At 36.0% G+C, this 14,426-nt stretch overlaps 1 protein-coding gene across 3 annotated transcripts in view; it reads right to left on the bottom strand.

Annotated features, from left to right (window-relative positions):
• The window catches only part of LOC150091451 (monocarboxylate transporter 10-like), a 243,362-nt gene that overhangs the window by 110,413 nt on the left and 118,523 nt on the right, over positions 1 to 14,426 (bottom strand). For 2 of the 3 annotated variants that reach the window (XM_090384013.1, XM_090384006.1), the window contains exon 4: positions 11,827 to 11,892. The exons of the other annotated variant lie outside the window; for it this stretch is intronic. In XM_090384013.1, coding sequence (XP_090240139.1) covers positions 11,827 to 11,892 — 66 coding nt within the window. The remainder of the gene's footprint in view (positions 1 to 11,826; positions 11,893 to 14,426) is intronic. 3 annotated transcript variants of the gene reach the window in all.

Genomic DNA, 14,426 nt, shown 5'->3' on the forward strand with positions numbered 1-14,426 from the left:
AGGAGTTCTTTATTACTTCAAATATGTCATTTATAAAGAGGTTGAACATGATTGGTCCAGCATTAGTGCCCTGCGGTACTCCTCTCTTTACATTGTATGATTTTCCCTTTGTATTTTCTACTTCAACTGTTATTTTTCTATTGGTTAAATAACTTACTAAGAGTTGATTGATTCTTCCCCTAATACCATATTTCTATAATTTCTGTTGCAATACTGGGATATCAATTAAGTCATATGCTTTGGTCAAATCTATAAATAAAATCATTATGAAGTTATTATTGTTTAAATGTAAGTTAAAAGAGTCTACTAAGTTCTCTAATAATGTCTGTGTGCTCTTGCCCTTATGATATGAATTATCTTAAAAGAAAGTAAATTTGTAGGATAGCTTCCCGACTCTAACATCTGTGCTATAAGCTCCACCAAGAGAACAGAGAACCGCTCTTTGTTTCTCTTTACTTCGGTTACTGTAATACTGTCCAGTCCATGTGATTTCTTGTTCTTTAACTGTTCTATAATCTTAAGAATCTTAGTATATTGTGGAGTTAACACTACACAAGAGTTTACTATCTGAGGAAGACTATCTTGTTTAGTAAAGGAAGCTTGGCAATAATGTAAATTATATCTGTTGAGATCTAATACAGCTTTGGCAAACCTATTTGCAGCCTCATATTGTTTGTTTGTACCATCTATCTGTTCTAATAGTGTTTTAATTTAGTTTTTCCTTGTTTTTTTCTTCCTTGTACTTAACAGGTTATTTATAATGTTCCATTTTTCCTTTTGTGTTATCTGCTTATCCATAAAAAGTTGATTGTAATGTGTTTTTTTTTTGTTTTCTTATCATACCTGTCAATTTATTTCTGAGTGTTTTATAATTGTGATAGTGTTCTATCCTTGATAGACAATTTTTATACTGCCTGAAATATTTATCCCTTTGTACCATTAATTTTTCTATTTTGTTAGTCATCCAAGGTTTCTTAAGCTTGATCCTGCTACTCCTAGTGTTTATGTTGCAGGCTGAGTGGTTTACTTTTCTCTCGATATTAAACCTCAAATTGTTTATCATTTGTATTATCTTATTTGAAAAGACATCTACATTTGTGTATGATGCTTTTTTTTTTTTTTTTTTTTATGAGAACCCCAAACACGAGAGGTATTAGAACCTATAGTACTTAGTACCGTGCTTGGGTTTGAGGTTAAGAAGACGAAAGAAGATATTTGTTGACATTGGACTTGAACTTCTGTAGATTGTAATTTTCAGGAAATACGTATGAAGGAAGGTTGTTCCAGAAAACGGCAGTTGAATGAATAAATGAGGAAGATGAAAAGTTGGTTCTGTGGGTTTGAAGTTGGACAGTAAATGGATGTTGGCTGGTGGCGGCATGTGTTCGGACTGTTTTGAAAGAGAGAGCAGGAATTATAGAAGCCAATTCAGAAGAACAGTGCCCATGGAAGTATCTGTAGAAGAGGCATGCAGCAGAAACAGTGCGTCTATGAGAAAGCGAGTGGAGAGACTCTGTTAGAGATGAGTCATTAATTAACCTAACTACCCTCTTCTGAATGGAATCAAGAAGCCGGAGAGGGGTTTTGGGGGCACCACCCCAGATATGGGAACAATATTCCATGGCAGGGCGAATTTGCGATCTATACAGAGTGAGAAGCTGTTTGGAAGAAAAGTAACGCCGAGAGCGAAAGAGAAAACCAAGTTTTTTAGATTCAGAGGAAGCAATATTTGTAATGTGCTTGTGCCAAGAGAGATTAGAAATCAGGGTAATCCCCAAAAGAGATATATCATTTTGCCTAGAAATCGGAGTGTCACTAAAGATAAGCATAGGAGTAGAAGAATCCTTTTTGCGAGATATAAGACAAGACTGAGTTTTAGAAGGGTTGAAATCAACTAAGTTGTCTTTGCCCCACTGGAGAATTACCTGAAGATCGGCATTTAAGGAATTGGTAGCAGATTTTCGAGAAGTTGAAGCTGATTGAGAAGGAGAAGGTTTCTCAAAATGGAAAGTTGAATGCAATGTGCTACCATCGGCCAAACTATGGATAGGATTTCCAGTCAATGGAAGAAGGTCATTGATATACAAGAGGAAAAGAGTGGGGGAAAGGACTGAACTTTGGGGGACACCGGCATTAGTGGAGAAGTTAGAAGACAGAGAGCCATCTACCATCACCCTCAGTGAGCGATCAGAGAAAAAACTGGATAACCAATTACTAAAAACAGTTGGCAAACCATAAGATGGAAGCTTGTTTAGAAGACCTTTATGCCAAACACGATCAAAAGCCTTTGAGATGTCAAGAGCAACTACTTGTGTTTCACCGAACCTTTCCATTGAATTAGTCCATAAATGGGTACCATAAGCCAGAATATCTCCAGTGGATCGACACTGACGGAATCCATACTGGTGATCGTTGATCAGACGGAAGGTTTCTAGGTAGTTTAAGAGTTGGCGGTTAATTGATTTCTCCATTACTTTAGAAAGAGTAGAAGTAATAGCAATGGGACGATAATTGGATGGGAGGGATTTGTCACCCTTTTTAGGAACTGGCTGGATATGAGCAAATTTCCAAGCAGAAGGAAAAACACCTTTGGAATAAGAAAGTGAAAAAAGGCGGCAAAGAAGAGGAGTAAGTTCAGGAGCACAGGTTTTGAGAACAAGTGGAGAAATACCATCAGTACCTGGAGCTTTCTTAGCATCAAGATTCATCAAAATCCTTCTGATATCCTTTTGACGGAAGACCACAGGAGGCATTGAATGGAGCGTGTTGGGAATGGTGGGAGGTGTTTTACCAAGATCATAATACATGAGCTGGAAGAAAAATGGGATGCTAGCAGGTCAGCTTTATCCTTGGCTGAAGTGGCAACAGAACCATCTGGTTTGGACAGAGGTGGGAGCAAAGATGGGCAAAAGTTGCGGCCAATAGCTTTGGCAAGCGACCAGAATGCTCGGCTACCATTAGGGCAAGAAGCAAGTTTTCTACTCTAAGCCTGTTCAAACTCTAGTTTCGACTGGTTAATAACTGCATTGCAACTATCGCGAGCTTTGGTGTAGGCAGAAAATGAAACTGAAGAATTAGAAACAAGCCAATTACGATATGCAACATTCTTCTCTTGGACAGCCTTAGCACATTTATTGGAAAACCAAGGTTTAGATAAAGGACGAGATTTTAAAGTGGAGTGTGGGATAAAGGATTCCATTCCTGCAAGAATAATTTCTCTGACACGATCTGAGCAAACGTTGACATCAGAAGTTTTGAAACAGTAATCCGACCAAGGAAAAGAAGAAAAGAAGTCTCGCAGGTCATCCCATTTTGCATTCTTGTAATGCCAAACAACACGTGGTTGGGAATAGCCATGAGATAAAGGTTCCATTGGAGAAGAGACAATCACCAAGTTGTGATCTGAAGTGCCTAAAGGACCTCTCACTTTGACCGTGTACTTAGAAGGGTTGTTTGTGAGAAAAAGATCAAGCGTATTGGCTGTATGATTAGGATTGTCCGGTATTCTTGTAGGTAAATGGACAATCTGTGCTAGGTCATTAGTAATTGCAAAAGCCTCAGTATCTCGACCTGCTGGGTCGGTGTGACTAGAAAACGGAAGCCAGATGGAGTTGTGAACATTAAAATCACCAAGGAAAATTACTTCACTGTTAGGAAAGTTGGACTGGAGAAAGTCAAGTTGCAAAGAGAGGAAGTCAAAGAGCTCCAAGTGATTAGTGGAGTTGGGAGAACGGTAGAGACAACAGATGAATTTGACACAATGAGGTAGAGAGATTTTAAGCCAGAGAAGATCAAAGAGACGAGATTCCAAATTGCCAAGTCTCTGACAGGGAATATCAGAACGGACATATGCACAAGTACCACCTTTGAGGCGAAAGGAATCATACAGCGAATAATTTGGGCATCTGAGATGAGCAGTAGATGAATCAACCGATATCTGAGATTCTGTCAGAAAAAGTACATGGGGTTTGGCAGACTGAAAGTGGAAATGGACATCGTTGAGATTAGAATTGAGACCACGTATATTTGTGAAATGAATTAGGAAGTCCTTGGGAGGTTTAGATCTTTTCGCAGATAAGCTTGCTCTATTAGTTTGACAATTCATGGTGTATTCAATAGTAAGAAAAAGTAGGTGGGACATGCTGTATGAAGTAATGAAATTTTTGGATATGGCGTACATGTGGTAAGAATATACCCAGATCCTTGACATAACGTGGCCTCGACAATGCTCCCCGCATACACACTACTTGGACTCCCTCCAGTCACTATCTGGCAGAGTAGAGGCAGCAAGATTATACACTAGCTGATCCGGAAGCTTCCTAGAGAGTTACCAATAGGTTCAGTCCGGTGTACTAACTAGCGGCCGGCCTGCAAACACCATTTTAGAGCTGTACCCTCGAAATGTAAGGAATATTGGATCTCGCCACGACGTTCATCATAACCTCAAAAGTCATCAATCATACTGCATGATGGAAGAGATAGGGAAAGGTTGACCGGAACTTAGCTCTAGAGACTAAACATGGGTTCCACCATTTCAAGCCTCCAATAAGCAAAGTGGTGGTATTTCGCCGGTTGATGAGAGTCATCTACCACCTAGACTGCTCTTGTATTAACAAGTTTTCTTTGTTAGATGAAATATAACATAGAAAACTAATAGTATACATGTTCTGTGATCTGAAAGTTGATTTAATAGTATGTATGAATTAGCTATCTCCCTCCATCCTTTGTTGCCTAGTTATTCCAAATAAGGTATGTTCAAATCAATAGTTGTTTAAGATAGCAGAGTATCTGAGAAGCACATTATCCATTTCATCTGTTAGTAAATTGATATTGAAATCTCCTACTAGTATGGCCTTTTCAGTCTTTTTGTCATCCCATTGCAATATTATGTTATCTAATTCTATTAGGAAGCTGTTTATTGAATCTGATGGTGGCCTATAAAACGCACAAATCGTGAATGTTTTTTCTGGATTATCTCCCAATAATTTGACACAGCAGTTTTCACAAGACTGAGTTAAGTGGTTGATCTGTATTGCTTTGGCACCTTCATAGCCAGGTGGGAAGGAGCAGCAGTGTGTAGCACAGGCTTCTTGATTAGACCGGGGTTCGAACCCGTCACCACCAAATACGGAGGATGCGGAAAGGTCAGGGAATGACCACTGCATTTCCCGGAGCAATATGGCCTTAGTTGCTAATGCTCCTAAAAACCAAATAACTAACTGTATTGCCTTAAAGCATGTTCTATAGTATATTATTATTCCTCCACCCCTTCTCAAATCTCTCAAAATATAGACCTTGTCATAACCTTGTATGTTATAATTTGAAATTTCATCACTTTTTATGTTAACTTCTGTTAAGACTATACATGAAATATATTCTTTCATTGCATTAATATATTGTAAGAAGTCATACCAATTTTTTCTTAATGATCTGATATTCAGAACTACCATAAAGAACTGATTTTTATCAATTATAAGGGCTTGAATACTAGGATTATTTAAAAAATGTAAAGTTGAATTGAAAGTCTGTGATTCCTCAAAAAGCATACCTGATGTCTTAATTTTACCTTAGGTCTAGATTTCAGAAAATTACAATTATTCACAATTAAACAGTCTATTTTATATACTGCAGATCCTTTGAACTATGAATTCTAATGGCTCTTGAAGATTCATTCTTCTTCACATAGATCCTTCCATGTTTCAACCATAAAAATTTGTAACTGAGTTTTTACTAATTGCTTTGTTTCCCAAAACAATTGCTTGAGGTAAGTTGTTAGGTGGTCATTTATGTAGATTGGAATAGTGCTATTGTTCTGATATACATCATTTGCTGTCAGTCAGATCTCCTTTGCCTTTCTCATCCATTTTTCCATTACCACATGATTTGAAAATTTCACAATTAGTGTAGGCTTGTTGTTTGATTTCTTATTGTTGGCTATGTAATAGTGTTCAACTTCTTCATTGTGCTGTAGCTTCAATGCAAGTCCTAGCTGGTGTATAACAAGCTTTAGATCTTGGCCTGCTAATCCGGTTAATCCTACTATTTCTACATTATTTGATAACATCTGCTATTCCATCGAGTCAATCCTTAATTTAAGTAAGTTGGAATTTTCTTTATTTTGCTTGAATGAATCTTCCAGATCCATAATTCTTTTGGTGATTGCAGCATTGGAGTCCTGCAGTTTGCTTATGCTTTGTTGGATTTTGTCAAATGATTCTGAGACACAAAATCGATTTCTTGATACCTTCTACTTCTGTCTTCAGGTCCTCCATTTGCTTCTTTATTGGAACAATTTCTATTAGTAAATTGAGCAAATGAATTTTGCTGGATAGCTTTCTTAGTATGTCTTCTATGTTAAGGGTGTTTGCCTGCTTTTGTGCTAACTCTAAGTCTTCATTTTCTTCGTTTGGTGGATGCAGCGAGTCATGAAATTCTTCTGCCGAGTAGGAATTTTCACTTCTTTCTTCCCTCTCTTCTTTCCTGCACAAGATACACCTCCACTGTTGTTTCTTATGCTTTGCCATTCCTTTATAGGTTGCCTCTTTCAATGAGCATCTATAATGATATCCATTGTTGCAGCCATGACATACCACTTCTTGCACGTGCAGTGGTAGGTTGCACTTTTTGCATATATTTTGACTCATGTTTGCAAACCTTAGGAGTAGCCAACACAAGACATTTCAGATAATGCACTTGCACTAAATAAACAACAATAGAAAGAATTTTTCAACTTGCAAATATTTCCAATTTACTCTAGGAGCATTGATACAGTAGACATGCTTACACTTAGCCCTCTAGCAGGAATAATAATAATAATAAAATACAATACAATTTTATTTTATCAAGAGAATTTGTTTACAATAAAAGAACTTGTTAAGAAAAGTGAATTTCTTGACAAGTTGTAATTCATCATTTACAACAGTTTTTGCATACAGATTTGTTAACTAACAGGAAAGACAATGAAGTTATTACACATAGTACATTCCACACTGCAAACAGAGAAAGTAATTGATCTGCATATCAGGTCTGATCTACTGTATCATTGAGTATCAAAAATCTTCTTATTAGGAATTTTAATTTGGAGATAGAATAACTTCTCCTGAGCCTGAAATCAACACCAGCCAACAAGTTTTTTTATTATGTTCATTGTGTGCCTATCTCCAAATCTATTTAGTACCCTAGGGTGAGGCAAAACAATTGCTTTTGGATTCCTAAAGTTGTGTGATACATTCCTTTGAAGATTCGACTCTTCATAAATAGTGTTAAGATTTTTCAAGAATAAATTTAATTTCAGTTTTTGAATTGGATAAAGTATTTTATATTTCAACACAAAAATTGCCTTCTCTTATTCAGATCATTCCAAGAGTTTGTCCCCATTAAAAGTTTCAGAATCCTGTTAAGTAAGTTGTTTATTACCCTTATTTCAGTTATATTTGCTCGTGCCCATACATTTACTAAATAATTGAGTTGGGAGTCCACTAATGCATAATATAAGGTAACTTTTTCTCTTAGATTTAACTTATTTTTAATGTAATAAAAAAAGTAAACGTAAAATCTCATTTTTTTGTACAAGTTTGTTATATGCATTGCCCAACTTAGACTATAGTCAATCCATAACCCAAGGTAACAGTGATTTGAAACTTCTTCCACTGTTAGACATTTGTAATTCTGGAAATCCTGAACATGTAGGCATTTATGTTCATGTAATTTAATAGAGGGACGAATGTCCAAGGTTTGATGAGTCCAAGGTCTAATTACCAAAATTTTTTTTTTTTCAAAGCTGAGTGCTAATTTATTGTCATGCAACCAATTTTGTAAATTTATTACATCCTGCTGTAAATCTTTTGCCATTTTTGTCAGGTTCTTTCCAATTGTATATAAGATTATATCATCTGCATAAATTTTTAAAAAGGAATTCTTTATTTCTTCGAATATGTCATTTATATAGATGTTGAACATGATTGGCCCTGCATAAGTGCCCTGAGGTACTCCTCTCTTCACATTATATGATTTTCCCTTTGTATTCTCTACTTCTATGTTATTTTTCTTTTGGTTAAATTCAGTAATTTCTGTTTCAAGATTGGGATATCAATTAAGTCATATGCTTTGGTCAAATCAATAAATAAAATCATTATGAAGTTATTGTTGTTTAAATGTAAGTTAAAAGAGTCTACTAAACTTTCTAATAATGTCTGTGTGCACTTGCCCTTCTGATATGAGAATAGAGAGTTGTTTAACAGTTCATACTGATGTAAATATTTGTTTATGGGAAAATATATAATTTTCTGTTATTTTATTTATAACCGACTGAATTGTAACTGGTCTATAATTACAAAAGTCATCAGGTTGTCCCTTTTCATATATAGGGAGTATTTTAAAGGAAAGTAGATTTGTAGGATAATTTCCCAATTCTAACATTCGTGCTATAAGCTCCACCAAGAGAACAGTTAACTGTTCTTTATTTCTCTTTACTTCGGTTACTGTAATACAGTCCAGTCCGTAAGTTTTCTTGTTCTTTAACTGTTCTATGATCTTAAGAATTTCTGTACTGTAGAACTAAGACTACACAAGAGTTCACTTTCTGAGGAGGACTATCTTTTTGAGCAAAGGAGTCTTGGCAGTAGTGTATGTTATATCTACTGAGATCTAATACAGCTTTGGCAAATCTATTTGCAGCCTCATATTGTTTGTTTGTACCAGAGATCTGTTCTAATAATGTTTTAATTTGATTTCCCCTTGTTTTTTTTTCCCTTGTACTTAGTAGATTATTTATAATGTTCCATTTTTCCTTTTGAGTTATCTGCTTATCCATAAAAAGTTGATTGTAATGTGTTTTTTTTTGTTTTCTAATCATACCTGTCACTTTACTTCTTAGTGTTTTATAATTGTGATAATGTTCTATCTTTGATGGACAATTTCTATACTGCCTTAAGTATTTATCACTTTGTACCATTAATTATTCTATTTCTTTTGTCATCCAAGGTTTCTTATACTTAATCCTGTTACTGAGAGTAACAGGAGTATTGTCAATGATATATAGGAATTTTTCTAGCAGGGATAAGGAGGTGATTATTCCCTTGTATAAGGCAATGGTCAGGCCACACCTAGAGTACTGTATACAGGTCTGGAGGCCTCATTTCAAGAAGGATGTAGAGCTGCTGGAACAAGTACAGAGAACGGCAACAAGATTAGTGAATGGAACAAAGGGGTGCTCTTATGAAGAAAGGCTTAAGTTTTGCAAATTACAGTGTCTGGAGACTAGGCACCAGCGAGGTGATCTGATAGAGGTGTATAAAGCCTTGAATGGTTTGAGCATGCTCAATGCTGATGGGATTCTTCCTCTCACTCAGAATAATCACCTGAGAGGGCATAAATTCAAATTGAGGAAAGACAGATGTAGGATAGACGTGCAGAAATTTGCCTTTAGCCAGCGGGTGGTTGGTTGGTGGAACAGACTTCCATCCCTTGTCGTGGAGGTTGATAGCCTAAATAAGTTTAAGGCTCAGCTGGACAGATATTTTGAACGAACAGAGGGGTGAAGTGGAAGTGGTTTTTTTTTTTTTTTTTTTTTTGGCTGATGCTGCATAAGCTTGCTTTCTTGCATCAAATGCCTCTACTAATGCTAATGCTACTCCTAGGATTTATGTTGCAATCTGGGTGATTTACTTTTCTCTCCGTATTTAACCTTGAATTGTTTATCATTTGTACTATCTTATTTGAAAAGTCATTTACATTTGTTGTGTAGGATATTTGCTCTTGTATTAACAAGTTTTCCATGTTCTGTTTCAGTTTACCTGTTGATAAATAATTTCTCTTCGAAACATTTGTTAATTTTATATCTTCACATGGATGTTGTTTTGAGTGCATATCTATTATTAGTATGCATTTTCTGTGAACTGAAAGTTGATTTAATAGTATGTAGGAATTTGCATACTTCAACTTTATATTTGTTATAATGTGTTCTAAGCACGAGCTTACTGTTGTATCACCCACCATCCTTTGTTGCCGAGTTATTCCAAATAAGGTATGTTCAAATTCATAATTGTTTAAGATTGCAAGAGTACCTGAGTGTTACATTTTCTGTTTCATTGGTTAGTAAATTCATATTGAAGTCTCCTACTAGTATGGTCTTATCTGCTTGTATGTCATCCCATTGCAGAATTATGTTATCTAATTCTATTAGAAAGCTGTTTATAGAATCTGCTGGTGGCCTATAGATAGCACAAATCAGGAATGTGTTTTGTGGATCTTCTCCTAATAATTTGGCACAGCAGTTTTCACAAGACTGAGTCAAGTGGTAAGCTTGTATTGCCTTATAGCATGTTCTGTGTTCTGTAGTATATTATTATTCCTCCACCCCCTTCTCAATTCTCTCAACTTATAGACCTTGTCATAACCTTGTATGTTATAATTAGCAATTTCATCACTTTTTATATTAACCACTGTTAATACTATACATGAGATATATTCTTTCATTGCATTTATACATTGTAAGAAGTTAAACCAATTTTTTCTTAATGACCTGATATTTAGAGCTACCAGAGAAAACTGTTTTTTTTTTTCGATTAAAAGAGCTTGAACATTTGGATTATTTAAAAAATGTAAAGGTGAAGTAAAAATTTGTGATTCCTCAAAAAGCATACCTGATGCCTTAATTTTACCTTAGATTTCAAGTAACTACAATTATTCACAATAAAGGAGTCTATTTTATATACTGCAGTTCCTTTCAACTCAAGATTTTTATGGCTCTTGAAGATTCATTCTTCTTCACGTAAATCCTTCCATGTTTAACCATAAAAATTTGTAATTGTGAGTTTTCACTAATTGTTTTGTTTCCCAAAACAATTTCTTGAGGTGAGTTGTTAAGTGGTCATTTATGTAGATTGGAATATTGCTGTTGTTCAGAAAAATATCATTTGCTGTGAGTCGAATTTCCTTTGCTTTTCTCATCCATTTTTCTTTTTCCACATGATTTGCAAATTTCACAATTAGAGTAGGTTTATCGTTTATTTTTTTATTGTTAGGTATGTAGTAGTGCTCTACTTCCTTATTGTGCTGTAAGTTCAATGCAAGTGCTAGCTGCTGAATAACAAGATCTAAATTTTGGCCTACTAATCCAGTTAATCCTACTATTTCTACCTTATTTTCTAATAACTGTTGTTCTTTCGAGTCAATCCTTCAGTTAAGTAGAATGGAATTTTCCTCATTTTGCTTGAATAAAGCTTCCAAATCGACAATTATTTTGTTGATAGTTGCGTTGGAGTCCTGCAACTTGCTTATGCTTTTTTTGTATTTTGTCGAAGGATTCTGAGACAAATGAAATCGATTTTTTGATATCTTCTACTTCTGTCTTCAGGTCTTCAATTTTGTTCTTTATCGGTACAATTTTCGGTTGGTAAATCCAGTAAATGGATTTTACTGGATAGTCTCCTCAGTACGTCCTCTGTTTAGGGTGTTTGCTTGCATTTGTGTGACTTCTAAATCTTCGTTTGTTACAGCTGTTGAATTCAGCAAATCGTGAAATTCTTCTGCCGAGTAGGAATTTTCACTTCTTTCTTCCCTCTCTTCTTTCCTGCACAAGATACACCTCCACTATTGTTTTTATGCTTTGCCATTCCTTTATAGGTTGCCTCTTTCAATGAGCATCTATAATGATATCCATTGTTGCAGCCATGACATACCACTTCTTGCACGTGCAGTGGCAGGTTGCACTTTTTGCATATATTTTGATTCATGTTTGTAAATCTTTGGCGTAGTTAACACAAGATGTTTCTGCTAATGCACTTGAATGAAATGAATAACAAAATAAAGAATTAAACAACTTACAAATGGCAACGATTTCCAATTTACTCTAAGAGTGTTGATAAAGTAGACATGCTTACTCTCTGCCCCCTAGTGGGAATGAATATAATAATAATAATAATAACAATAATAGGAGCGCAATGGCCCAGTGGTTAAGACACACTGGACTACCAGCCTGATGGATCCGGGTTTGAATCCCGCACTGGTGGAAGCTAACGTGGCTCTTTTACGCTGGGAGACCGATATAATAATAATATTAAAAAAAAAAAAACATCACGGAAGTCACCCCAGTGGACTTGCCTTCCCCAAGGTCAGTGTGACAGCTGAGGCAGATAGTGGGCGCCATCTGGTGTCACTCTTGAGAACTAAAATAAATAAATAAACCACTGGCCATAAGCTAAAGCTAAACAAGTCCACCTCCATAGATGTGTGTTGGGTTTTTTTTTTTTTTTTTAGGAGCATTAGCAACTAAGGCCATATTGCTCCGGGGATATGCGGTGGTCACGGGCTCGAACCCCGGTCTAATCAAGAAGCGTGTGCTACGCACTGCTGCTCCTGCCCACCTGGCTACGGAGGCACTGTGTGTGTGTGTGAGTGAGTGAGTGAGTAAATACATTATCTGCATTTCTAGTTTACTTAACCCTTTTAAAGTCTTATACACATCTAATATTAGAAACAGCAGGGGCTTCTTTTTTAAGTAACTTAAAAAAAGGAAGTTATTTTTTATCAGTCTTGTACACATCAATTAGGTCAGAACACAGATGCCTAGTTCCAAATTCTGCAACTTACAGGGAAAAAAAAGAAGCCTTTCTTAGTAAGAATATCTTTTGCGCCCCCCCCCAAAAAAAAACAATGTTCTTGCTCTTGTCCACACCCTTTCCAATATATTGAGTCTGTGTCCTTTCTAAAATGAGGTTTTCAAAACCCATATTCAGTATTTCAGATGTGACTTAATCACTGCCTTATATATAATGGGAGAATCTTGTCTTTGTCCCTACTAGTAAAATTCCAGTATATATCACTGACAGAATTTCATGAGCTGTTCTCATATCAGCCAGTCTCCATTGCTCAGAAAATATCATCTCAGACTGTGCAATTATCCTGTGTGTGTGTGTGTGTGTGTGTGTGTGTGTGTGTGTGTGTGTGTGTGTGTGTGTGTGTGTGTGTGTGTGTGTGTGTAGTATGGATGTTTAATGGCACACAAGCTACACTGGCTATACTGTGCCTATTCATACTAATGTTAAAAAAAAATAATTAATATAAAGCCAGTTCAATTTTATTTCAGCTCATAAACTAATCATAGTCATTCATACATTCCTATTTATTTCAAATAACAGAAAAGGTAATTAATATTTGCATTTTCACCAATGATGATTTAATGTTATTGGTTCTCGGAAGTTAGCCAGAAAATTAAATATTGAAATTTGACGTCGTTCATAATGCGAACAGTCAATCAAAATATGTTTGACTGTTAGATGTTCAGAGCAGTGTGGACACCGAGGAGGATCATCGCCTGTGAGTAGATGGAGGTGAGTCAGATGAGTATGCCCTATTCTAATCCATGCAAGTACCACTTCTCGCCGAACTGTCTGAATGCTTGTGTGCCAAAATTTTGGGTCTTGTTTCAACTGGAAAAGTTTATTATTTGTTTGATTATGCCATAGCTTTGTCCACTGTGCATAGTACGCTGTTTGAATTATGATATTATAATCAGAGGCTAGAATAAAGACAGAGGTTAAGTCTAAAGTTGATGGATTTTTGGCAGAAATATCAGCCATTTCATTTCCTTTAATGTCTGGATGTGCTGGAATCCAGCAAAAATTCAGTAGTTGTTGAAGATCTTCAATTTCAAACAGCAAATTTCTGATTTGATTTAAAACAGGTTGATCCTTATGAGAGGGGTTCTGCATTTCTCTAATTGAGCTGAGAGAGTTGGCATAAACTAAATATTTTGCAGATGGGTGAAGAGTCAATTTTTCTAGAGCTAATTGTATTGCAAATAGTTCCGCTGAAAAGTAACTGTACGTGGGTGGACGAGAAGCTGATATGATAGCAGAGGGAAACTGCTGCTGTGCCAACATTTTAGTGAGATTTGGAACCATCCATATATATCAGTAGGATGGTTGGTTGGTTGGTTGGGTTTTATTGGCGCATCAGCAACTAAGGCTATAATGCGCCAAAACCTTGTCATAAAAAAGTAAAAAACGTTCAGTGACCTAATGAATTAGGTCACTAAGTCAAAATATAAAAACCAAGTATAAACTGTAAAAGATAAATATCAGTAAACAAGTAACAATAATAAGGTAGATTTTTTTAAATGTGCGTAAAGAGGTTTACTGATTTTAGAAAGCTAAAAATAGAAGACACATGGTCATTGTCAGATAAAATCTGACTGAGTGTATACGGCTCAGTCAGATGGTTAAAAGCGATAAAACGAGCATTTCTAAAACTAGTACAGTCACATAAAATATGTTGAACAGATAAGATGGTGTCGCATTGCTCGCACATAGGAGGGTCATCAGCCCTCAGCAGAAAGGAGTGTGTCAAATGACAATGTCCTATGCGGAGCCGAGCAAGAACAACTTCCTCTTTGCGATCCCTGCGTAAGCTGGACCGCCAAGGAT

This window comes from Mastigoproctus giganteus, chromosome 1, assembly GCF_048544385.1.
Source record: "Mastigoproctus giganteus isolate SK-2022 chromosome 1, ASM4854438v1, whole genome shotgun sequence".
Classification (NCBI taxonomy): Eukaryota; Metazoa; Arthropoda; class Arachnida; order Uropygi; family Thelyphonidae; genus Mastigoproctus; species Mastigoproctus giganteus.